This window comes from Diospyros lotus, chromosome 3 (genome assembly GCF_014633365.1).
Source record: "Diospyros lotus cultivar Yz01 chromosome 3, ASM1463336v1, whole genome shotgun sequence".
Lineage (NCBI taxonomy): Eukaryota > Viridiplantae > Streptophyta > Magnoliopsida > Ericales > Ebenaceae > Diospyros > Diospyros lotus.
This window is the reverse complement of record NC_068340.1, coordinates 23,389,860-23,417,825: the sequence shown is the minus strand read 5'-3', so window position 1 is coordinate 23,417,825 and position 27,966 is coordinate 23,389,860. Positions and strand designations below refer to the sequence as shown.

The 27,966-nt window shown below is 37.3% G+C and overlaps 1 protein-coding gene across 4 annotated transcripts in view; it reads right to left on the bottom strand.

The window, feature by feature from the left end:
- Positions 1-5,006: 5,006 nt before the first annotated feature.
- LOC127797103 (uncharacterized) overlaps positions 5,007-27,966 on the bottom strand; it is a 56,451-nt gene continuing 33,491 nt past the window's right edge. The window contains exons 6-14 of one of the 4 annotated variants that reach the window (XM_052329639.1): positions 25,866-25,935; positions 25,080-25,125; positions 24,743-24,992; positions 24,460-24,665; positions 24,305-24,379; positions 15,345-15,416; positions 15,123-15,203; positions 5,775-5,854; positions 5,007-5,479 (exon numbers count right to left, since the gene is read on the bottom strand). In XM_052329639.1, the coding sequence (XP_052185599.1) occupies positions 5,815-5,854; positions 15,123-15,203; positions 15,345-15,416; positions 24,305-24,379; positions 24,460-24,665; positions 24,743-24,992; positions 25,080-25,125; positions 25,866-25,935 (840 nt within the window). In that variant the 3' untranslated portion in view covers positions 5,007-5,479; positions 5,775-5,814. Of the gene's footprint in view, positions 5,480-5,774; positions 5,963-15,122; positions 15,204-15,344; positions 15,417-24,304; positions 24,380-24,459; positions 24,666-24,742; positions 24,993-25,079; positions 25,126-25,865; positions 25,936-27,966 lie in introns of those variants that run through there. The other 3 variants (XM_052329636.1, XM_052329638.1, XM_052329637.1) reach the window with 3 other exon arrangements.

Here is a 27,966-nt window from a genome sequence, read left to right as displayed (position 1 = left end):
AAGTGCTCAAGATCTGGAAGAATATCGATCACTAACTTAACCTAAACAACTATCTAATCCAGATTCAATGAATGAAGGTAGCACCATTCCTAACAATTCAATCAGTGAGGCACCTAAGAATGATTTGGATTGGCCTATTGCTCTCAGGAAAGAAGTAAGATCATGTACAATACACCTTCTTCATAATTACATTTCATATAAGGGTCTCTTATCAAAATTTTGAACATTTGTTACCAGTTTGAATACAATCCATATTCCCACCAACATGCAAGAGACGCTATCAGATCCCTCATTGAAGGCAGCGATTTTAGATGAAATACGTGCCTTAAAGAAGAACCATACATAAGAGACCACTAATTTTTCCTTTAGGGAAAAATCCGATTGGACGTAAATGGATTTTCATTGTGAAGTATAAAGAAGATGGAAGTATTGACAGGTACAAAGCCTATCTCATTGCAAATTTTTTTACTCAATCTTGATGTGAATAATGCATTTCTAAATGGTGACTTAAAAGAAGAGGTATACATGAAGATTCCCCCAAGGTTTAAGACTCAAACTACAAAGAATCAAGTAAGCAGGTTGAAAAGATCTCTATATGGTCTTAAGCAATCACTAAGGGCATGGTTCTATAGGTTCACAAGAGTGGTCAAATCTCATGGTTACTCTCAATGTTAAGCTGATCATACTCTATTCATGAAAAGGTCGTTGGAAGGTAAAATATCCATCTTGATTGTATATGTTGATGACTTCATTATCAAAGGTGATTTCATAGAGAAAATGAATAGTTTAAAGAAAGTCCTTGCCAAAAGAGTTTGAGATCAAAGATATAGGAAATCTTTGATATTTCCTAGGAATGGAAGTGGTTGTTAGTCTATGCCTTATAAATTAAGAGTTAGGTTGTACTTGATGCATTAAGATGCAATATATTTATTGAGTAATATATCTAGTTGTTTCAGGTTCATGTTATCTATTGAAAAGCTTTGTCTTTTGTATTTATTTATTCATTCAGCAATTACTTAAATACAACATGCTTAAAAAAAAAGACCCTAGGTTTACTTTATGTAAAAAGGAATTGAGATATGACTTCAATTGTAAAGTCCTTGATACACCTAAGAGTATACCTTTAAATTTCCCTAATTAAAAATGTCATTGAGATGGGACATCAATGACGCAAAGAGATCGATGTGTACTATGCTGTCACCTTAGGAATGTGGCAGTTGATCTTACAGACTGTGGGCATTGGATGCTTAAGCTAATACAAGGGTGCTTGTTAGTGAGTACAAGTTCACTGGACTGTGACCCAACCAAAAGTATTCGTATGGATCTTGCAAGACTATATAAGAAAACCTTTAGTGGCGATTGTGCAAGTGATCCTTTAACTCAATATCACTATAACGCCTTACATGTGGATTCGTATACTTTGACACTATTATGGAAGCATCTCAATAAGGGGTGTGAGTGTAGCAGTGATTGAGTATGCCATGAAACATGCGAAGGTTGTGAGTGGTCAAGATAGAATTCTTTGACCCTAGTTAAGGAGATATATGTCTCATGGGCCCTTTGGTGAAAGATGACTTAAAGTCTATGGCCATAACTAGATGTTAATCCAAAGGAAGTCGTTCTTTCGAGAGACCAAAGAAATATTATAATCAAGCACTGAATAGGGATTAACACACAATCCATGTCCCTACTTGATGGAGACATTTTAAACCAATGAAGGGATTAAATTGCATGAGAATACCATTATTGAAATACAGTGATCATAAATTGATCCTTCTACCAATTGATGACCATGATGGGTTCCCAGACTCCACTCATTATCTATGGCTTTATTTGATAAAGTCATGGCCAATATATATATAGAAGCCAAATGGGTCACACGCATAAAGGTTTGCAAACACAAAGTAATGGCAGCTAGATTAGAATTGGGGAATCCTAATTAGGAGGTAGAGTTCTTAAATTAGTCTTTTAATTTAGTTTGTTATAATTCACCTAAACTCCTAGTTGGACTAGGCTACACAATTTAAGGGCTTGGGTCTTGGTGGATTGTTACTTAATTAAGCTATGGGCTTATTTATGAAACTAACCTAAGGATATTGAGTGAGCTAAGGAGCTTAATGGATTGTTTTAAAGTGTTTAAAACATAAAACCCAAAATGAGAAAGGCCTAATACTATGTTTTAAAGTGTTTAAAACATGGGTTTAAAATATCATGCGAACCAAACCTCAATTAAAGTGTTGTGCTTAAGAGTTATAAATAGTCCATATGTGATTATTTTTAGTGTGACTCTTAGCCATTAATACCGTGTGATGTACATGTGAGAAAGCTCCCATGCCGCCCTCTTGAGCTAACACTCTCTCGTCCTTAGGGAAGTTTCCCCCTTCTAGGTTCTTGGATTGTAAGCTTGTGTGGATACTATTATAGGCTGGGCACTTGAACGACTTAGTGATTACTACTTTTCGGGTTTGCATCTACACGTCAAAAGGTAATCCTTTTCCATTCTTTCGTAATCTATTCCTTTGGAGAGATCCTAAAGGAATTTATGGTTAAATTTTTTTATTTCCCACTATACTTATGATCCATAAATTCCTTCAGTGGCAAGATCTAGCAGTGGAATCTCTGTGTCTCAAAGAAAATACATTCTATGCTTGCTAAAGGAATGTGGGATGCTTGAGTGTAAAACTATTAATACCCCAATGGAAGCCACTACCAAGCTTGGAAAGGGAGAGAATGATGCTCCAGTTGATAAGGGTCGATATCAAAAGTTGGTTGGAAAACTCATATATCTTTCTCACATCAAACTAGATATTAGTTTTGTAATTAGTGTGGTTAACCAATCATGAATGATCCAAGGGAAGAACATATGGAGACAGTCTACAGAGTCTTGAGATTTCCAAAACTAATTGTAGGGAAATGTCTCTTTTTCAAGAAAGGTTCAATTTAAGGGGTGGAAATCTATAGTTATGCAGATTGGGTTGGTTCAGTCAAAGATCAAAGGTCTATTTCTAGATACTACACCTATGTATGAGATAACCTTGTTACTTGGAGAAGTAAGAAACAATCAATGGTCTCCCAGAGCAATGTAGAAGTAGAATTCTGCGCCATGACTCATGTAATTTGTGAAATCCTATGGATAAAGAGATTACTCGATGAACTTGGAGTCAAGATCAAGGAACCAATGAAACTCTTTTGTAACAATTAATATGTTATCAGCATTGCTAATAACCCTGTACATCATGATAAGACTAAGCATGTGAAAATTGATCATCATTCATCCAAGAGAAAATTGAAGGGAATGCTATCAATCTAGTCTATCCTCCAACAAGACTGCAAGTTGGTGATATCCTATCCAAATCTTTGCCTAAAAAATGCTTTGAAGACCTAAGTTCCAAACTTGGGATGATTAATATTTTCACCTTAACTTGAGGGGGAGTGTAGATGTCTAAATCTCAATTCATCTATTTTAGGTTATAAGTAATTAGGATACTCAATTAAGGGAATTATGACTAGGAGATTTTTTGTTTAAAATTGTTTCCTTTTTTATTTGATTGTTAATTCTTAGTATAATCACAATCTGTTAGAGATGTGATTGAGGATTTCCTTGTGTATATAAATATACCAATCATGTATGGCAAGAGTGTGAATAAGATTTCAATTTTACCATATTTAACCAGCAACTAACGATCGAGATTGCCCATCTTCTTATCTATATGTATATATATTCATGTTCCTAACTCTTTTTTAGTAGATTGTGAATGTATTATGTATATATATATATTCTGTGAATGTATGCATATAATTGTGACTATGAATGTATATACATATATGGTTGTGATTCTATAAATGTATGTATAGAAATATGTAGAGAAAAAGGATGATAAATTTCATAAATTATGTTTGTTTGATCATTTTCTTTTCTTAAATTTATTATTTATTTTTAATCATTAAGTCATGACTCATTGATAACAGATTAAACTTATGTTTTGTGTTTGTTTATGTTTATTTGAATAAATAATAAAATTTATTTTATGTTTGATTGAATAATTATTTTTTATATTAAAAATTATATTTAAAAAAACACTTATATTTTTTTATTTATACATTTTTCTCGCATTTTTATATTCTAATTTTTTAAAAAACATTATTTCTCTATTTTTATTTCAATATTCGCTTTTAATTTTTGTGTTTCGTACTGTATTGATTTTTAATTTTTGTGCAACCTAAATGAAAAGAGCCCATGCAAGGAATCTATACCTTGAGATCATGAGGTAGCATCTCAATTTGGTGGGTGCAACTACACGAGGTAGATTTGGACAAATACTAAAGTCCTATTCTTTTTACTGTTTTTAATTTTTTAAAATAATAAAAATATGTTGAATTCTATAATTTTTAGAACGTATTTTCAAATATAAAAAAATTCAGAATAATAAAAAATTATTTTTATTATTTTTATTACAAACACGTTTAAAATTTTCAAAACGCGAAAAACACTACAAACAAAAAAAATATTTTTAATAATTTTAAAACAAATATTCAAAATATAAAATAAAAAATTAATTCAGAAATCAAAACTAAAAATTAAAAACTAAAACATGAAAAAAAATAACCCCTAAAATTTTGTTTGGCTCATTTTTAATGATCAAATGGACCTTTTAGCTCCCCCAAGAGCAAATAATTTAGTTTGTGATGTTTGCTTTTCTCTATAAAAAGATAAGCTCTTTTTTGAGAGAGAGTTTAGACGTGGTTGAGAAGGGAAAGAAAATAGCTCTATTTGAGCAAATAAAAGATTAAGATATCCCTCCTGGCAAAAACATAAATAAAGATCAAAATATCTTTAAATAGTATTTGTTAAGTAAGATATAAATTTAAAAAAAATAAAATATAAATAAAATATGTATCTTCTAGTGCATTTCAAAAAATTTAATAAATAATTTGATAAAAACTTTAAAATACTTTCTAGTTTTCTATTAATCATTTTATATGTTAGTCCCAAAAACATTCAAACCTTATTTTAATACAACTTTATCGTACTCATTTTAACAAACACTATCCTAACAAATAAGCTCTTAATTTTTAAGTTATTTAAGAGCTTAAAAGCTCCAATAGTTCAAGTCCAGCTTCTCATATGGCAAATTAAAAGAAACTAGCTAGCTACCAAATGTACATGTAACCTGAAAGCAAGGCTACCAACCAGCTATCATCTACCTTTATATAGCCTACGTTCAGTTCTTGTCAACACAATATGCTATGGCCGAGTTGTCAAGCTGCATCAACCGATTTTCACCAATCCTCGCTTGGCTTGGCTTTGCAGTGAAGAGGAACAGCAGGATTTTGAAGCTCCTTTCTCCAGTACTTGGTTGATAATTAGGAGCCAACCGCGACAGAAAATTGTGGCTTTAACTACACATCATACACAACCAATCGCTCTTCAATAACAACCCGGCAGATGGGGCACCTTTTACACTTCTCACAGCAGGTGCTGAAGGCATGACAAATGATCAGTCAGATTTGTCCTAAATACAGGGTGCAAAGCTAGAAGTAGAGTGACATCGGTGCGAGTATCTGGAAACCACACACTATAATGGTATATGGTGGTACAATCAAAACCTTATAAATGAGATGGCATCGACGAAAACAAAGGTAATCTGGGTGTGTTCAAGCCAGAAGCTCTAAATGCAAACAACTGTATGTCATGTTGCTTTATAAAAATTGACACTACCAGATTTCTGCAATGGAAAGAAAGATGTGTGCTGGATAAGGATCAAGAGAAATACCTGCAGAGGGCATGATGTCTGCAAGGGAGCAGGACAATATTTATCTGCTGTTCAAAGCAAACCCTACATAGGATCTTTTCCTGATAAATTTAGCGACTTTGTGAGTGCTAAAACATTCTAATGTTGGACTGGTAACATATAATTAACATAGAAGATCTTGGGTACGTTCTGAAGTTGTGAAGGTCGCTCTACACGTATTACAAAACCATGTGATGGTAAGCAATGTATAAAAACCAAAATACAGTGCAGAAAGAAAAAAGAATAATAAATAAAAACAAAAATAAACGTATCAGCATAGAAGATGCATGCAAGAGTTTCAGGGTGACAATGTCATGACTTTGTTTTATGCATCAGGTTAGGAGACCAGTTTGTTTCCAGAGTAGTTATTCCATGTACTAAGATGGATCCATCTTGAATATTAGCAATGAGATCATTTCAACGAACCGTAATTACTGACAGGTCACAATTAGAATTTTGTTTTTGTGTCAGGTTAGGAGAGGCAGTTCATTTTCATGGTAGTTATTCCAAATACGTCCTTATGATAAGAATGGAGGAACCAAATCTGGTATAAGATATAAATGAGAAAATCAAATCCTTGATGGTTTTAATGCTAACCACACAGAACATAAGGCAGGTAATTTTGGTTGTAGACTGTAAATTTAGCATAAAAGTAAAACTGTTACAGCCATCCATTCAAACAATGAGACCTGAATAAATTTAATCTGATGCAGATTGTAGAACAAAATGTCCACTTACGCCCTTAGTTGCATATCCCTACTTGGTTTTGACCATCTCATTTCGTTTTTCACAATGCATCTATCTAGATATCTGTTCGTTTCTTAGAGAAAGATCATAATGATGTTATCGACTTCAAAATCTCGAGACACTATTGATTTTCTTACAGAATGCTTTGTTATGTGTCATGACCCTAGGAGCAATAGAGGGGCAATATTGCAATAAGGTTATAATAGTTTGTTAGGAGCATATGGGTGCTATTATGAATTCAGTTAGCAGATAACTATGCCTATAAAAGGGCTACTGTAAGAGGATGGGATATGTGAAATGAGATTAAAATCATTTCCTTCTAATTCCCTCTATCCCTCTTTCGGTTCTCTCTAATTTCTCCCTCCCTTGCTGCTAATTTCTCTCCCTCCTCCAATTCTCTCATTTTGATTTTCCCCCTAATTCCAATCTCAACCCTAGAATGTGACAAATGGAATTAGAGCCAATTGTTCCCCCACTGTAAGTTGTAATTGAGCTAGTTGATTTTTTGGCTGTTAATTTGTATCACTGATACATCAAAGCAGTTCTTGGCTTGAATTTTGAAGGCGAACTCGAAGGTGGAACTCTGGTGATCGTTGATCATCGGTGATTGTTGTTTCTCGATAAATTCAATCAGCAGGTTGTCGAAGGAAGCATGGTGGGCCCATAACCCACGGGACCCATGATCATGGTCGATCTCAAAAGCAGAGAAATGAAGCAAAGCCACCAGTTCTCTGAAGCTCTTTGCTTGCCGATTTCTGGAAGCTGATAGTAGATTAGCGATTTTCAGAGTTATAACAAGCCAACGATTATTGGAAGCGATTTTTTGGAAGCAAGGTGATTCTAGGCGTGTCGAGAAGTTACGACGTTGGGGTTAAGCAATTCTGAGCAATCCGATTCATCACAATCACTATTGGACGGTGGGTGATCGGTGATTGGTGAATCCACTAGAAGATCCATGAACAAGCTAGGCAATATCAGCAGAGTTCTTGAAATTCATTGTTGGTCTTAAAGATGCGTTGAGACCTATTGTGAGAATAATGTGTCCTACCACGATAGAACAAGTGGCGGAGAGGGTGCCATTTCTAGAAAGCACAGGCAGTAGCCTAATGGTTATACTAAGAGTAGCCAACAGATTGGAAGTATTCCTAAGAATGTTGAGGCCTTAACATTTGGACTGGTTGTTGCAAGAAGCGAGGAAAGACCTGAAATCGAGCAGGGTATTCAAGATGACAAGGGAGGAAGGACAACTACTAGAGGAACTATTGAGGCTCCAACGAAGGAGAAAGACATTGAAATGAATCCTGTTACAATTGTCAAGGAATTTGAAGAACGACCAATAAATCATGATGAAGTATCATGGGAGCAAAACATTGATTCATTGGCGATGCTGACTAATAGTCGACCGAAGATGAGGTGAACCAGGATCCAGATCTTGCAAAAAGGGCTAGAGTTTCTTTAGATCATACAAGCCAAGGTGGTACCTACTTTTTCTCTGCACTGGAAATTGATGAAGAGTGGCCAAAGATTGATGAAAAGGTTGACAAGTACAGCTTAAGGGTTGTCTCCTTTCCACAGCTAAATAGGAGTGCTATCAAACTTTTGATTCATGGGGGAGACAAGATTGAGCTTGGCCATGAGCTACAATTACCCTTTGTGAATTGGGTTGTTGCAAACCAAAAATCATCTCCCAAATGTTATGAAATATCATATTGTTATACCTAGGGTCACTGGAACAGTTTTCTTGGATATAAATTCTGCCACACTTAATCTCACACACTCACAGACTTGATCTTAGGAACAGATTTAATAAATTCAACAACTTGATCTTAGGAACAGATTTAATAAATTCAACAAAAATGATAAACACAAAATTAAAGGAATTGACAAAAGACAAAGTTAGAGCAATCAAACCAAACAAGAACACCGAAGATTATCCTGGTTCGAACTGATTTACATCAGTTCTACATCCAGCCTTTAAAGAGAGCAATCCACTATAATCTTGATGAAGAATAGTACAATCAATCACTTGCACATCCCCACAACCCTCACTGATACACCCGAGAGCCCTCACTACAGATTACAAAGCTTTCTCTCAAACTTTTCTCTAATAGTACAGCACTCGACTCAATGAGAATGATCAAATTTCCAGTCATTCGACAGACTATCCATCGCCTCCTATTTATAGACATAAGAGGCATTAGTTACAAGAGAGGGAGAACTCGAAATAAAATACCCTGTCTACCCCTCACTTAAATACATGCAAATTAGACTTTTATTCCTAATTTGCCACTACCGAAAATTAATATAACATGATCGAGATTTTCTAGATTATTCAGCCACTCAAATGCAAAACTCGAATAACAATTCTCCACCATTTTTCTTTGAATGTCTGCCTAAAACCTGCCTTCATCAAGCTACTCATCATTTGGACTGCTACAACCTGATCACTCAAAACACAACAACAAATATTAAGGATATCAAATCAATGCTGTAACTGATATAGATAAACACCTTTGGATAATTTCTAGTTGAACTTAACTAAATCTGCAACTCCCATTAGAATTATCTACCTCCTCAAGTGGTTTTTCCTAATGAATATATTCCTAACATCAATATGATCGGTCTCTCCATAGTGTCTAAGTACACTCCACCATAAACCAAACCCATACTTAATGTTATTTCTCCATCCCAAAGGTTTCATCCTTTTTTCACAGCTTCACAACACAGTAAACCTCACCTGGATTGGCCTTTCTACTGCTAGATTTTATTTCTAGCTCTCCAAATCCGGCCTTTTAGGCTTTACCACTATTCTTCGTCTAATGTTTGCTTCAAACTCAAGGGACTGCTCATCTCTTTTGTGCCTCTTCTATCTACCAGCCTATCAAGATATGCTTGAGTTTGGGTAATCCTAGGCTGCCATAAGCTGTCCAATTCCTATTCCAACCTCTATGCCTTAATATTTCCCAGCTTATCCTTCCTCCCACACTCTCAAACACTAATATAAACACTCAACTACACCTTGAGAGTTCTATTTGGAGAAAATAAAAATGAAGCTGCCTCTAAATATACTAGGCATACCACTGGAATACTCACAGCTTCCACGTGCACTCAATTTTAACCCTTTTTTGGACTCTTCCAATCTTATATCTTACCTAAGGAATTACTATCATACCTAGAGAGACCTTCTAAGCAACCAATCCTTGCTTACCTTTCCCTCTAGCCTCTTATCCCTTGGCTGCACTATAAGATCACTTTTCCCTCAGTTTTCACATGAATAATTAGTTGTTCGTGATACCTATTTGATCCAAATTAAGCCTTCATGTGCTGCTTTAACCAATGACCATTTTGTCTAGCCTTTTTCCTAGACTTTTCCCCATTTCCAGCACACACCTTAATTCTCAAATAGTCACTCACACAGCACTCCACCCATTTAACCTAAGGGATCTTCCACCTAAGTCTAACATTCTCCCCAAATTTACATGGCTCCATGCCATTCATTTGGACAAGAGTGCATCCCCTCTTATTATATAAGAGGTTCTATTTTCCAGACTTTTCCTTAGCACTCAAACCCAGTGCATAAGTATCCTAAACCCAACTCTTTATATATCTCACCAGTACTTTCTTGTGGTTCTATCTATTCCTCATCCCAGGCATCACTCTAAACCTTCTACTCCCTTGCTCATTATCAGCTTGATGATTCTATTTCCCTTTCCTTGCTTAGTCTGGACTTTGATCTACAATGGCTATACCATACAAGATAACAATTGCACACACCATTTCCCTTCACTGTTCACAAAGACCCTCACTGCAAGAGCCAAAGCTATCTTAAACACTAGCTTCCTCCCTCTCACAATCCAGCCCAAGCTTACACAATGAATATGACCAAAATATTTTCCAGATTTCCTTATTGCTATACCCTGGTTCATAGGTTAGTTTAGGACATTTTCAAAGGATTATACATGTTTTATTTTCCAGCATCCCAGATTCCATCCCTTGCCCTTAGCATCAGCTAATTTTATGTCCTATTGGTAGAGTTTTCCCACATAGGTAAGAACCCTAGCTTTAGAAAACCTAGGCATACCTATTCCACAACTCTACTCCACCTAACCTTTCATACCAGAAGCAATTTCCAGCAAGCTTCCTAAATTCCAGCAAGCTCATATATGCTTGGGAATTTCTTAGGAACACACCATCTCCACTAGGTTCACTTCACCTAGCTCCACCATGAGACAAGGCCTAGATAGGTTCCCCTTAGATCCTAGAAACTGATCTCTAATGGGCTTTTGACATATACAAGGTCTGTTTTGGAGACTTCTACATTTGGTGACCTTACCAAACTACATGGTTCCTATTCCCTTATACCTGCAAAATTTTCCTCTCCCTAATATCCCTAGCCTTAGATACCTTTCTTAGTCCTTGCTCGCCATTATGAGCCATCCTCAACAAATGACACAGCCTAACCTTATCATAGGCTATCCTTTAGTGGCTGCAGCTTATCCACATATAAATGCAAGCATGCACCACATAACCTCCATTTTTTAGGGTTGTTTCCATCTCTTTAAGAGATTCTTGTGCAACTTCTTAGGACTCCAATTCTCCTCTATAGGAGAATACCTTTTCTATCTAATTCTCCTAAGGACATTAGGCTTCATTTTACAGCTTCTAATATTTGGAACAGTTCCACCATGTATCCTAATCTTACATTTCCAATTCCCTTGACCTTAACTCTTAAGAGTTGCCTAGTAATACCATTTTCTTATGAGTACACCCTAAACCTAAAACCTATGCTTCTACTCCAGCATTTCTAGAAATATTATAGGGCATCCGCACTCTCATAACCAGATCCATTCATGGTACTAGAACATTCCGGATTGGTTTTTTCTTGAGATTCTTTATTTCTGTTTGGGCAATTTCTCTTAATGTGGCCCTCCTCATGACAATGAAAACATTTTATTTTTCTCCTGCCATTCCTAGATTTTGATCTAGACTTTCCTCTTTGCCTATGATCATTCCTATCCAGTCTAGACCCAACTGAGAGAGCATCACTAACTGAGTTTTTATCTTCCACCTTTAGCTGCAATTTCTTGGAATTTAAAGCCCCTACTACATCATCCAAACACAGTTTATCCCTACCATGTTTCAAAATATCAACAAAAGTTTCATATGATTTTGGCAATGAGTGTAACAAGACCAATGCCTTATCCTTGTCATCATACTTAATGTCAATGTTCTCAAGATCTAAACACAGCTTATTAAAGTTGTCAATGTGATCTTGTAGCTTTTGATTTTCAACCATCTTGAAAGAAAAGAACTTAGTCTTTAAGTATAACCCGGTAGAAAGAGTCCTTGGTCATGTAAAGTGTTTCTAGCCTATTCCAAAGAGCTTCCACAGTTGTCATCTTTGACACCTCCCGCAATACTTTTGTCTCCTAGGCTTAGAATTAAGGTATTAAATGCTTTCTTGTTGATTTCTTTTCTCCTATCACAAATTTCCTTTTTCTATTCATTCGTAAGAGATTCTGGTGGTTTTTCCTCATTGCCTAAGACCTTTTCCAGTCCTAAATTTCCTAGCAAAGCCCTCCTCTTCATCTTCTAAAGGCTGAAATCATTCTAGCCATCAAACTTCTCTATGTCATACCTAGTTGCACCCATTATTTGACACTATTCTATGACAGAGAATCAAAATAAAAGAAATCTTGATGAATCTTGATACTAAGAATAGGCTCTGATACCAATGTGTTATACCTAGGGTCACTGGAACAGTTTTCTTGGATATGAATTCTGCCACACTTAATCTCACACACTCACAGACTTGATCTTAGGAACAGATTTAATGAATTCAACTGAAATGATAAACAAAAAATTAAAGGAATTAACAAAAGACAAAGTTAGAGCAATCAAACCAAACAAGAACACCGAGGATTATCCTAGTTCGAACTGATTTACATCAGTCCTACATCTAGCCTTTAAAGAGAGCAATCCACTATAATCTTGATGAAGAATAGTACAATCAATCACTTGCACATCCCCATAACCCTTGCTGATACACCCGAGAGCCCTCACTGCAGATTACAAAGCTTTCTTTCGAACTTTTCTCTAACAGTATAGCACTCAACTCAGTGAGAATGATCAGATTTCCAGTCATTCGACAGACTATCTATCGCCTCCTATTTATAAACATAAGAGGCATTAGTTACAAGAAAAGGAGAACTCGGAATAAAATACCCTATCTACCCCTCACTTAAATACATGCAAATTAGGCTTTTATTCCTAATTTGCCACTATCGAAAATTAATCTAACACAACCGAGATCTTCTAGATTATTCATCCACTCAAATGCAAAACTCGAATAACACATATGTTTATTGGAGAGCAATTTGGTATGGGGCAAGAATGAAGGTAAAGTATAGGCAGAAGGGGTGCAGAGCTTTTGTCTTGGCTGGGCCCTTTGCATCCTCCGTCATCCAAAAGAAAGTTGGGTGGTAATAAGATGACAACTTCGGCAGGAACGCAATCTTACAGAAGCAACTATAAATAGGTTACAGGCAGACAAACTAAGGTTTTGTGCAGTTGCAGACAAAGACCTTCCTAGGCTGCAAAATGCCCTTCTTACTGACAGGCTTACACGCAAGGCACTTGATGAATGGTCAAAGCTCTTCAACTATTTAAGAGTGTGGAAAAGTACAATTGAGATCAACCTTACCCTGGAGATAATAATTTAACATTCTCTTGTGGATATTAGACCATTTAGATATAATGGAAGTACTAGTGTACTAGTTTGTAATAAGAGGAGCTGGCTTATTGGAAGAATGCATGGAACTAGTCATCGAGCTATGGGAGAAGAGCATTAAGGCTGAATAGAGGAACTGCCATGCAATTGGGAAGATGTTGACAGAAAAGGTTGCTGCCGGACTAATAATTGCTACCATGCACTGGCATAGTTCATGTATGAAGACCCAAGACATTGTTGGGACTTACAGATAAGTGGGAAAAGAGAACCTTTGCATGGAGATCTGTGGAAAAAAATTTACAAGTGCAGGAAAAGCAAAAGCAAAGGAACATAAAAGCAAAGAGGAATGAGCCTAGAAGGAGAAAAGGAGAAAAAGGATTAAATAGACAGTGAAAATGGAAATTGGATGAAGAAACAGCAGCTCAGCAGTAATAAGTTTCTTAGGGACAAGAAACCTCTAAAGGAGACGGGAATTGTCATGACCCTAAAAGCAATAGAGAGACAATATTGTAATAGGCTTATAATATTTTATTAGAAGATATTTTGCAATTTGTTAGGAGCACATGGGTACTATTATGAATTTAGTTAGCAGCCAACTATGCCTATAAAAGGGCTACTATAAGAGGATGGGATGTTATGTGAAATGAGATTGAAATCCTTTCCTTATAATTCTCTATATCCCTCTCTCAGTTCTCTTTAATTTCTCCCTCCATTTTTGCTAATATCTCTCCCTCCTCCAATTGTCTCATTCTAATTTCCCCCCCCCCCCCCCCTAATTCCAATCTCAACCCTAGGTAACCCTAGGAATGTGACATTATGTTTCAAATTGTTTCCAATTTGTGAACAAATCCCCCTGTATATAAATTTTCTAGAAGTCAAAGAAATATTGTTAAAAGTATAAGTGTGTTGAACCCAAAAGTTGGAAGAACAAAAGTAGGCATTTACAAAAGCAGGCTAACTGTTCAAATGGAAGGCATTCCATTCAAACAATATAATTTGAGTTTATTCAAACAAACTAAGATCTAGAGTGGCTTTGTGGAGATGCTGACACCTGTATGATTGCCTGAAATTTCTGGGTCATAGTGGTTATATAATTCTACATCTGTCCTGTTTTCGAAGTCCAACTATTCTAAACTTCTTCTATTATATATCTTGATAATTAGAAATCAGGCTTGGGGCTTCTTCCTATTACTCTTAGACTAAGAAACATAGAAACTTCTTGTAAATCACCCATATTAGAGACCTAAATGGACAAAGCACTAGTTGGACAGTTCTCAACAAGAGTGAAACATATGTGCTAGCATGCCCTCAATTTTCCCCAAATATTTTAAGTTTTTAACACTTGGGGTGGAACATGTATCAATATCCTCCACACAAAACATGTAAAAACTTTGGGAAAAGAGGGGGGGGGAATAAGGAAGAAATAGCTTGAGATCGAGTAAAACATAAGACAAAAACATGATGATTGTATACTCCTAAGCCCCTTCTCCCTTAGACTTCATAATTTCAAAAATTCTATAACACAAAATACCACATATGATTATGAATAAATTTATACATATACAAAAAAAATATATGAAAGTTAGTTAATTGATTCAACATTATGGGTCTTTATAAAACCAATGAGTTAATTTGAACATCAAGGAAAAATCCTTTCAATTTGTCATTATTGTAGTATATTGGAACATATTAAGACTAGATGTCTTTAAATATCTAATGTTTATAAACTTGTTCTACAATAAATATATCAACCAAACCCTCTTGCAATAAACCAGACACCATATTTGCATATCCTAAATATTAATGAAACCACATAAATCAGAATATAAGACAATTAAAGCTGCACATAATACATTTTGTAGTCTTTCGTATTCTTGCTGGCGGAACTTTGTGATCTCCCTTTGCTCACTGAGTGCTGCTTGTAGCCTCCAAATCTGATTAAGAAGACATCATAAACATGCTAAGACAGTAAAATAGAACAAAAATAGTTTAAAGTTAACACATTCTGATTAAATTGATTACGGGAGATGTAGGAAAAGCTAGAAAACTAGCTAATATAGACAGAATGCCCATACAACTTGTTCACCTCCTCAGCAAGATCTGACTTGGGCATTTTCTTCACAGTATCAGGTGAGAAAGTGTTGTACCTGATTAGTAAGAATCAAACAGAAATCAGCAAAGAGCCTACAAAATTTTCAACAATCATATCCAATGTTACATTGACTCTTATGATTTTCTTTGTGTGCCCATGACCATAGGATATGGCAAGGGTAAGGATATGAGGTATGGGTCAAACACCAATGTCCAGATTGGACATTTGCATCTGTCAGATCCGCAAGGATCTGGCGATGCTTGAAGAACTAATCTCTCCCGAATGGTAGAGATCACAGCAAGAACAAGAAGGATCTTGTGAAAGGGAGGGAAAGAGAATTAGAAGATAGAGAGAGAGAGAAATTGAGAAGGAAATGAAGAGGGAAATTCAGATTTCATTCAAATTCTCGATACCTCCAAAAGTAAGGTAGGCCACAATTTATAGCCTCCCCTCACATGATACATCTCCCGCCCAAAATAACTGCCTAAGTAACACAAATCACTATTGCCCCTTTACGATGGTTTATAGCATCTTCTTTCCTTTATTCTTTTATTTATTATAGTATGACTCCGATACATGACAAATACCATCCCCTTGAGACATTTCTTATCCTCAAGAAATGGTTAGGAGACTAGCAACTCTTGGAAACTGCTTAAGTTTGGGAGGTACTCCCACGTGCTGCTATTGGACGACATGCTGGACCATTGCACCAACACTTGCATGATTGGGGCTCCATGTTGATAGATGACTCTGCGATCTACAATGGCGCCAATACTTGCATGATTGGGGCTCCATGTTGATAGATGACTCTGCGATCTACAATGGTAGCCAGTTCTAGGGGTAATTTAGAGTCGATGAGTCTCTAAGGTAGCTGGGCACTGACCGATTGGTTCCCTACTAACTTCTTTAGTAGCGATATATGAAACATTGGGTGGATTTGAGTTCCCTCCGATAGCTATAGTTTGTAGGCTACATTTCCCATTTTGGCCACAATGGAAAAAGGACCAAAGTATTTGGCACTCAACTTGGAGATAGGGTCGGGAGCTAAGATTTGAAATGGGGTCCCTTTAGCTTAAGGTAGACTGCCTCCCCCACATTGAATGTTCTCTCACTCTTTCCTTTGTCCGCCATTTGTTTCATTCGATTCTGGGTCATGGCTAAGTCCTTCTCAGTTGCTGAAGGACCCGCTGCCTCTGCTACAAATGTTCATCCACCGTAGCCACGCTGGTAGGGCTGGCAATAAGGGGGGTTGGTAGCCAAATAAGGCCTCGAAACATTTTAATGGCACTATGGTAGGTGGAATTGTACCACCACTATGCTACTAGAATCCACTTGTGCCAGCTTTTTGGGTGTGCGAAACACAGGCATCTAAGGTAGGTTTCGAGGCATTGATTGACTCTCTCGATCTGTCCATCAGTTTGAGAATGATAGGCAGAGGAGAGGTTTAGCTTAGCTCCCAATGATTTCCTTAGTGACTGTCATAAGAGGCTAGTGAAAACCTTGTCTCGGTCTGACATTATAGTCTTTGGCATCCCATGCACTTTTACCACTTGATCTAAGAAAACCTAAGATACTTCATGTATTGTGTAAGGGTCAATGTTGTTAAAGGCACGCCTAGGCACGTGTCTAGGCGCAAGGCCCCTCAAGGTGCAACCATCTCGCCTTGCCATGCCCAAGCAAGGCAAGATCCAGCCAAGCGCGCCTCCCTCAGGCGCACATCCATCAGGTGCAGCTGAAAAATCAGCATATTTTATTTTTTAAACATTTTTTTGTTAAAACTTAAAAAGAAAGAAAATAATAAAATACAATATTGAAAAGTTAACAAAACTCTCCAGCTCATTTGATTTCTAGAAGGCCAAGAGACTACACCTCCAAGACTCCAAAACTCTCTTACACAACACTCTTTTCTCTCACGCAACACAGCAACTAGAACTCCTCAAGTTCTTCTCCAGTTCTCTAGTTCTGACTGAGGTGCTTTTGCTTCTCCAGGCCAAGGTAACATATCAAAAATCCCCGCTTCTTCTTCTTCTTCTTCTTCTTCTTCTTCTTCTTCTTCTTCTTCTTCTTCTTCTTCTTATTACACGGCTGCTTCTTAATCTTACGTTGATGCTATCCTTAAGTTCTTCTCCAGTTCTCTAGTTCTGACTGAGGTGCTTTTGCTTCTCCAGGCCAAGGTAACATATTGAAAGTCCCTGCTTCTTCTCTTCTTCTTCTTCTTCTTATCATTATTATTACATGGCTGCTTCTTAATCTTACGTTGATTCTTACATTGATGCTATCCTCCTTCTTACGCTGCTGCTGCTATTAGCCTGCTTCTTTTAAGTTGACTGTTGACTTAAAGTCTTAAAACTAACATTTTTTGGTAGGTTTTGCTTAACTTTAATGACATTTTTAGTACTATTTTGTTGTCTTTTAATTATATATGTCAAATACTAATTTTGTTTTTTATTTGTGGTGTTTAAATGTCAATTCCTTTTTCTAATTTGTTGAAATATAGTGAGATTTAATTTGCTGAAATTTACAGGTATGTCATGAAGTATGTTTATGTTGTGATTTATTTAATATATGTTGAATTCTTGAATTTTTTGATAACATCAATGTTGATATGTGATTAGGATCTATTTTATGACTTATTATTCTATTAAGAAGTATATTTTTCTTTCTTCGTAGTTAGCATGCGCCTTGCACCTGCTAGGCGCGCGCCTCGCCTTGCGCCTCAAGCTCCAAGACCCTTTGCGCCTTGGGTCTTTAACAACACTGGCAAGAGTGAGTAAGGGCCATAAAATAAGCAAACACAAATATGCAGTTATTTCCTTTCAATCTTGGAAGCCCTTCAATGAAGTCCATGGAAACACTCTCCCAAGCCTGCCCCGAAATATTCAGTGGTTGCAAAAGCCCTGGATAGGCCATTGCCTCATGTTTGCATCTCTTAGACACATCACATGCAAGGACAAACTTCATCACCTCCTCTTTCAACTTAGGCTAGCTAAATAGTTGCTTCACCTTGTGATAAGTATTTTGGATTCCGGAATGGCCACCGAAGGGAGATTCATGTAAGGCCTGCAGTATCCTCCTCTTTAGTTCTATGTTGTTTCCTATCACTAGTCTACCTTTGAATCTTATCACCCCATTTGCCAGAGTATACCCCACTTTACTTGCAGGAGCAATTATCAGTTGCTCCAAAAGAGTCTGGGCCTGCCTGTCCCCTTCATAATTCTTAAGCCACCTCTTGACACCACTCTGGAATTAAAGCTAAAATAGCAACAACTGTTCCATCTTTAGGGCACCTCGACAAAGCATCTATCGCGATGTTCTCATTCCCTTTCTTGTATTGTATTGTGTAGTCTAAGTCCATCAGCTTAGTCATCCCTTTCCTTTGCAAGTGGGTGTGAAGTTTCTGTTATAGTAGAAACTTCAAACTCTCATGATCAATTTTATGATAAACTTGTTTCCCTCCAGATAATGTCTCCATTTTTCAACTGCAAAAATAACGGCTAATAACTCCATTTCATACACACTGAGGCCCATATGTTTTGGAGCTAAGGCCTAACTTATAAAGGCTAAGGGTTTGCCTTCATGCATTAACACTATCCCTATGCCTATTCCACTAGCATCAGTCTCTACCACAAATGTCTTGATAAAATCAGGTAGGCCAAGCACTAGGGCCTCACTCATAGCTCTCTTTAGTGACTCAAAGGCGACCTCTGCCTTTTGATCCCACTCGAAGCTATCTTTCTTCAATAAGTCTGTAAGTGGCCTACTTATACCTCCATACCCCTTTACAAATCTTTTATAATAACTGGTCAATCCCAAAAAACCCCTCAGGGCTTTAATAGTCGTCGGTCTCGACCAATTGGTCATGGCAGCCACTTTTTTTGGATCTGTACTTACTCCTTGGCCGATATGATATATCCTAAGTACTCCACTTGGCTTTATGCGAAGGCGCACTTTGATCTCTTAATATACAGCTTGTTGATCTTAAGAATTTCAAATGTAGTCCTCAAATGTTTTAGGTGGAGTTCAAAGGTTGGGTTGTATATAAGAATATCATCAAAAAATACAAGAATGAAACCTCTGAGGTATGGCTCAAAAATCTGGTTCATTAGAGATAGAAAGGTGGTTGGGGCATTGGTTAAACCAAAGGGCATGATAAGGAACTCATAGTGGCCCTGGTGCATTCTAAATGCAATTTTGGGAATGTCCATAGGGTTCATCTGGATTTGATGGTATCCGTATCTCAGGTCCAACTTCGAAAAAACAATAGCATGTTTAAGTTCATTTAGTAGGTCGTCAATGAGTGGGATGGGAAATTTGTTCTTGATGGTTATTTCATTTAGCTGGTAGTTATCAATACAAAATCGCCAGGAACCATCTTTTTTTTTTTTACCAGCAACACTGGGATGTAAAAGGGCTGTGACTGGGTCTTATGAGAGACTTGTGGAGCATCTCTTTAACTAATTTTTCGATCTTTGTCTTCTGGTGAGGAGGATGATGGTAGGCACGAATGTTAACAAGTTTTGTTTGGGGTTTAAGGTTGATGGTGTGGTCAATGGCTCTAGTTGGGGGTAGAGATTGAGGCTCTACAAATAAATTCTCAAATTCAACTAGGAATATATTAAGTAGATCAGAGTGGTGTACCTTAGTGTTGGATTGTGGTGAGCTTCTGATGGTTAACACGAACTCTCCTTCTATTTTCATCTTCTCTTCTCCTTCCTCTGTGGCTTGAACAGAGAACAACTGAGCCACCTAGTTCATCTTGTGTTTGAATAGCCTCTGTAACCCTTTGCCTCGTAATCATCTTGCATACCCCCACCTCCTTACTACCTCTTAGTGTCATCTTCCTTCCCTCCCTCTCGAATGTCACCTCCATTTTGTTATAGTCAAAGCAAATTGGGCTAACATTTTTCATCCAATCGACCCCCAATACTACATCACCCCCCTAATTTCAATAATCTCAAATCAGCCTCGAATACCTCTCCCTGCATATCCCAATAGATCCATGCACATACAGACTTGCTCATCACCTTATTCCCATTGGCCACCGTCACTATCAATAGCTAAGTCGGAATCAAGGGGTATTTCAACCTCCTAACCGTACCCTCATCCAAGAAACTATAGGTATTCCCACTATCGATTAAGATCATCAGCTTACTCTCCTCCACTTGTCCTTCTACCTTAATTATCTTGCTGTTGGTGAGTCCCTTAAGGGCATGTAGGGATATCTCACCGTTGTCTTCTTCTTCTTCTTACGTGTGATGATTCCTCCTCTTCCACCGTATCTCCTTCTTCCCCTTCTAATAACAGGAGCTGTCTCCTGCATTGATGGCCCACGTAATACTTATCTCCGCATCTGAAACAAAGGACCGCCTATCTCCTCTGTTCCATGGTCATCCCTCCTTGGGAATTGGGGGCCGATAGTGCCAGATTCTTTGGGCCTAGAGATCCCTGTCCCCATTCCTTGGTAACACTCCTTCCAGGTAGTGAATTCACCGAAACAACACTCCTATTCACTGCCCTCTGCTTCTTCATCAGTCCTTCTATCGCCACCTCGTGTAGCCTAGCATTGTCAGCAACGTGCTTGAGGGTACGTGGTCTTAGCACCTTCACCAAGGGTCGTAATTCCTCATTCAAGCCTCTTATAAAGCTTGAAACGAAATAAGCCTCGATTAAGAATGGGTTGCGATTGAGCATTAAGGCCTTCAACTCCTCAAACCTAAGTTGGTACTCCATCACCGTTCGTTCCAACCTGTTTGATTTTGTTAAATTCTTCAACCACATCTGATAACCCCCGATCTCCAACCCTTTCGCAGAATTCTTCCACGAAATCTTCCCACCTACAGAATTCATGGACCTTGGACCACCCTTGGTACCAGGCGTCCCCTGCATCGTTAAGGTATGTTGCTGCTATTGCCACCTTTTGCCTCTCTGCCACTCCATACCACTCGAACACCCTGTCACATCTCCGAACCCACCAGCAGGGATTCGCCCCATCAAACAAAGGAATTTCCAATCTCGGCATGGGTAAACCATGTGGATTGTGGTTTACCGGTGCCTCCTGTTGCCGTTCCCACCCAGCCTCCCTTGGCTCACCCTGATCTTCTCCTCCAATTGAGGTCTTAGTGGTCTTGTCCGGGCTGAATCAGATCTATCCTCTCTCAAGGAGGAAAATCAGATGGAATGCTTACCTGATGCTACCTTGCAAACATCACCATAAATCCTTGTGACTCTCAAATCTGTTACCGCCACATCCAACTTCTTGTCCATGGCGATGATTGCCTCATGGTTTCTATCAAATCCCAACTCCAATTGATCTACCCTTGCCTGCAAGTCTGCCATTGAGGATCCGCCTTGCTGCACCTGAGCCTCCAATCCTTTCATCTGTGTGCCTTCATCCATTGACGTCTCTTCGCTCGCAAGTCCCATAATTCTGCTCTAATACCAAATTGTTAGATCCGCAAAGATCTGGCGATGCTTGAAGAATTGATCTCTCCCGAATGGTAGAGATCACAGCAAGAACGAGAAGGATCTCATGAAAGGGAGGGAAAGAGAATTAGAAGAATGGAGAGAGAGAGATAGAGAAATTGAGAAGGAAATGGAGAGGGAAATTCATATTTCATTCAAATTCTCGATACCTCCAAAAGTAAAGTAGGCCACAATTTATAGCCTCCCCTCACATGATACATCTCCCGCCCAAAATAACCGCCTAAGTAACACAAATCACTATTGCCCTATAAAATGGTTTATAGCATCTTCTTTCCCTTATTCTTTTATTTATTACAGTATGACCCCTGGTACATGACAACATCCTCTATTCTTAACCATGTTTCAAAGAAAAAGAAGCTTTTCTTTGATACTAAAGAAAAGTCTCATAACTCTAAGAAGAATAAGAGACAACAATCTCATCATTTCCTTTAAGTTCCATTTAATTTAAATTACATACTAGACCTAGACATAAGGGTCGCGTTGAGCCCGGCATGCAAAGTGTTGGGCCTAGCAAGAAATAGGCCAGGTCGGCACATTTGACACCCCTACTTGAGTTGTCTAGACCTTAGATGATCCGGCTCAACTGGCCTATAGAAAAGGTGCATGAGGCACTCGCATTGCATGCTTTGGGGAAGGCAAATGACATGCGGTCTTACCCTTAGCAAAGAGGTGGTTTTTTTATTTGAACTTGTGACCTCTAGGTCACCATATCTTGCCATTGTGCCAAGGCTCACCTTCTTAGCTAGCACATAGATGGTGGAAAAATCTCAAATTATTTCTCTTACGAAACCTCAACAAGTGGCCCCAACCTATTTCCCCATGGATGATGATGATTATCACATAAGCATGTCATACTGATAATTATTGCTCCTATTAGAACCATATGATCGCATTTCCATAAGGATTTGAAAACCCCATGATGAAGTTTGGAATGGCCTCCCTTCATTTTGCTAGGAAAACATTACTGGGTTGAGTGATGAAGAAGAAAAACTAGGGGTAGTCGCATTTTATTGTGTAAAAGTGATCATATTGTCATTGTTTCCCAAATTTGAGCATCTAGATGCTAAACAACATAAGAATATACCTCTCTTTTGTCTGCCAGGTAACTTTAAGAATTATATGGTCAAAGTGATAAAGAAAAATGCACAAACTATGAATGCACGGGGAAAAAGACCATGTGATCTGAGTATCACCTAGGGAGTGGTTGCAGAATATTGAATTTGTTTCCTAAAATTTGACCAGCTAGTTAGAAAATATTAAATAACTTCAACAAATTTTTAAGTTGGTATTGCAGTTAAAAAATTATGATTGCAAGTGGGGAACCTAGTGCACTAGAAATGCCCTTTTTAATCCTTTATCAGGTTAAAGATAGCAGAACTACAACTTCTTCAACTGCAAGAAGTAATAGTAGAACCAATTTCTTCCACCAAGATTAAACCTAAAATATAGACTCTCATCAACTTAGGCTGAAGTATATTCAAGAAAAAATGAAGTTGGAAACTTAGGTTCTCCAAGGATCAAATATTGTTGTGTGTTTCCTAAAATTTAAACAGCTAGCTACAATAGAATGCATAAATTAAGAGTTCCGTGGTTGTTCCCATATACACAAAATTATGATTGCATCCCCTCATCAAGTTCAAGATGGCAGAACTACAACGTCTTTAACTGCAGGGAAGTAATCACGGGATCAATTTCTTCTGAGATTGTTCCAATTGCTTCAACTTTGCGTGTAAACATATAATTTGTGAAACTACTGTAGTTGGAAACATATTTTCCTACTAGTGGTGTACACATAAATATCAATAACTTGCAAAGATGTTGAAGTGTTAATAATCAAGTTGATTTGAGCATTCATGGACTCCTCTTAGAGAAATCTGTCAAGTTCGTGGGGTGTATGTAATTTTGTAGCAGATCATTTTCCCAGGAGTTGGTTAGCAGTCTATTTCAGTTGGTATTTTTGAGCGCCAACTTGCACATTCAGTTACATTCTGATTGATTAGCTGTATAAAAAAAGCTAATCCAGATTGGATTGGGGATGTCAGAAATAACAATCTCAGCACATTTCTCTATTTTTCTCTGTGTTTCTATCCCCGCTTCTCTCTTTCTACATTCTTCTCACTCATTCTGACTTTCTGCAATTCCGAATACCAAGAATCAAGACCTAGGTCTTGACAAAATCATGAAGCAAGTCTAACTGTCTAAAAGATTGCTTCAACAGATGATCATGAAAAAAGGGGGTCCCTAGTGCACGAGACTCCCTACTTTGTGGATGTCAAGGAGAGTCATTTTTTTATGCAGCCTTACCTTGCTTTATAAAGAGGCTGCTTCTGCAACTTTGAACCAGTGGCCTTGAGTCACAAAGGAGCAAGCTTACTGTTGCTACCAGGCTGACCCCCAACAGAGAAGCACTAAATTAAGGCAATTAATTATTTAGGAAGAAGCTAAAACAGTTATACTGACCCAGATGTCCCGGCAGAATAAAGTTGAGCCTGTTCCCTTCTACTGACTTCATCAATTGACCACCAACCCAACAACCTGTTATTTGAAGCAATTGATTTACAGATGAAAAGTGCCAACCTGTGTCAGTATAATGTTTAGAGTTTACAGAAATGTACCTTGACCCCTGAAGCATGAACCCAAAACAATCACGAGCCCTAGAAGATACCAAAGAATATCTTCCTGTAGTTGCTCCATCATGTAGTAAGAGAATAATTCTCTCAATACACCTATAAACTGAAAATAGAACCCCTGCTCCTTGAAGGAAGAAAAGAGGAGAAAAGATAACAGAAATTGGGACAAGTCTAGCTTTAGGCGGTGTTCCCTGAAATCAGAAGGATCAATACAAACTGTTAAGGCATCAGAATTCAAGCATTCAAGTATATTCAAATCCTACTATACCTCTAGCCGCATGAAAAGCAATATCTGGAAACCAATGAAAGGAACTTTCATAATGTGCCCACCAATATCCTGCAAGCTGCAAATTCTACTCTGCTGCTGATCTCCATCTGAAGAAACTACTAAACCACTATTCCAGTCCAGATATCTGATTGTTGTTGAAGATGGACCAACTTCTCTCACTAGAGAATGCCTATGAATGGCAGGATTATACCACTTTGTGCAGATAAGAAAGGCAAAGCACTCTGCGATACTGCCAAAGGGAGTGCAACATTATTTGACAATAACAGGCAGAAGAGAAACCAATAAATCATAAGATGGAATTCCAAAATCATTTTACCCAAAATTTATAAACAAGTCCCACCAACCAAGAGCAGTGACATCACCTGCAGCATCACAAGTAAAATCTAATTAAATGTCCTTCATCAAATGCTACAAAAATGAAGTGAGTTAAATTTCAAACTAATCAGCACCATGCATTACTAATGGGCATCCCCAGTGCACGATGCTCCCATCTTTGCGAGGGTTGAGAGAGGGTCATCTTTGTACACAACCTTATCCTTGTTTTGCAAAGAGGCTATTTCCAGTCACAAATGAACAACCTTATCACTACTACCAAGGCTCATCCTTTTGCAACATGCTATACCACCAAATGACGTAGTATAGCTTATCCTTTTGCAACATGCTTATCCAATTAAACATAGTATAGCTTGACGCTGTACCACCAAATGACATTACAAAGTTCATACTCAGTATGATAATTAAAAGTTTTTTCCCAAAATTTAACTGAATGGCCTTTAAAATGAGATGAGATGTGAATAGCCAACAATTAGGTATCAAGTTGAAAGTAAACGAATTATGAAATTCCATATTTACAAATTTAATCACATACAACCAAGAAAATGCAAATAAGAATCCATCACTATCAAAATCCATAAAAGGCTACATTCTTCAATTTAAAATGAAGCATATTCTTCAATTTGAAAGAAAAAGAGAGATAAGTTGCAAAAGATAAAATTTTCTACCAGAATGGCAAATAGAAATAAATAATAAAAAATTGTACAGAAAATTCAAAGAAGATGATATCCAGTTTGATGGCAAAGAATTTTTGCAGGAAACACCTTACCACATAGCTTTAGAAGTGTGAATATTGTTGCAGCAATGAAGAAGACCATTGAGATTGAAACCCAAAAATGCTGAAAATAAAGTTAAAAGGTTCATGTCAACTGGCAACGGATATGAAGTTCGTAAACATATTTAATTTACTGTACGCCAACTTTACATATATGAGCAATAGGATTTACCAGAACATACAATTGCCATCAAAGTATAAGAAAATAAAGTAACAAGCTGCAATATTTAATGTGAAAATAGTTAAAGCTGAAACTTGTCTAAACATACATGAGAGAGATAAAATTCATTATAAGAATGGATCTAAGAATAGAAAAAGAAAATCTTAAGATATACACCAAAGAGTTTGGCAAAATGCAGAAGAGGGATATAATACAGAAGAGAAATTGGGCATAATTATTCTCATCCTCTGTTAGTACAAGTAAATACCTTTTCCATGCAGATGTCACCAAATTTTCTTCTTCTTTTCATCCTATTACTATTTACAATCTAGGTTTCAGTGAATTCTACACCAAAGTATCAAAATATAACTTTTGACTCCAAGTTTTTTAGTATGTATTACCTCCATCAATTTTTATTCTTTAATGTTGTTACCGAGAAAAAAGAAGAAAAACATTTATGTTTCACTAACTACCCCCAAAAATTGTATGTTTCTGCATACAATCCATTTGAACCCATTTGAACAGCCTAAGATATAGACAATGCATGGGTTTTGTTGTGTTTTGCATCGAGTATAGCCTAGAAGATTAAGAAGAAATCAAGAGAATTCTGGTGTGAATCAAGTGGCTAGAAAAAAACTAAAAGAGTCTAAATTTGTAGTATTATAAGGGGTATATTAGAGATTGTGTTCTCTGTTATGAGTCCTTGTAATTACCATCCTAATTTGTCTATAAATAGGAGGCATTGGTGGGCAGTCACGATTTATCATTCATGTAAATTCTATACGAGTGAATTGTTGTAAAGTGAGAGGAAAGGCTTGTAGAGAGAGTTCTTTGTAATCTAATAGAGCATTGTACTCATGAAAGAAGAACGTTGTTGTACTGTTTTCTTCAAGATTTCATAGTGAATTACTCTCGAGACTAAGGCTGGATGTAGGATGGCTATTGTGGTCTGAACCAAGAAAAATCTGTCATGTCTCTTGTTTAGTTTGCGTATCTTTTCCCTATTTCCATTTTGTTCTTAATTTGTAATTTTTGTTTTTGTTATTCTGGAGAACAAACCGTGTGTGCGGTTGTGAATTGGCCAAGATTGAGTATTTTCAGTGCTCCCAATTCAACAAATTGATATTACAGCAAGGTTAACTCATCAAGAAAGCCAAGAACCATTAGAAATCGATAGGAATAGTCGTAAGAATGGCTTCTATGGCCTCTGTCACTCGATACGATATTGAGAAGTTCGATGGGAAGAATGATTTTGGCCTCTGGAGAATGAAGATGAGGGCCTTGTTGGGTAATTTAGGACTAGAAGAAGCTCTCGAAGGAGTCTAAAATGCCAGCAACCTATTCTATAGAAAAGAAGGAGATAGGAAAGAAAGCCTTCAATATGTTGATCTTGAGTCTTAGAGACAAAGTTTTGAGAGAGGTTTCAAAAATGGAAACTGCTGCAGAACTTTGGTTGAAATTAGAAAGCCTCTATACATGACTAAGTCCCTTTCTAGTAGGCTGTATTTGAAGGCCAAGTTCTTTACCTTTAAGATGCAAAAAGGGCAAAAACTTCAAAACCATATAGATGATTTTAATAAACTATGTCTTGACTTAGAAAACATAGAGGTAAAATATGATGATGAAGACAAAGCCCTAGTTTTATTGCATTCTTTGCCTAAATCCTATGAAACCTTTGTGGACATTCTAAAACATGGTAGAGACACACTGACCTTAGAGGATGTAATTGGAGCATTAAACTCCAAGGAATTGCAGCAAAAAGTAGAGGGGAATAACACAACATGAGATGCTATTGCAGTTAGGAGTAGGACAGAAAGAAGAGACTTTAGGAATAAGGGCAAATCTCGGTCTAAATCTAGAAATGACAAAAAAATAATTAAGTGCTATCACTACCATGAAGAAGGGCACATTAAGAAGCATTGCCCTAAAAGAAAG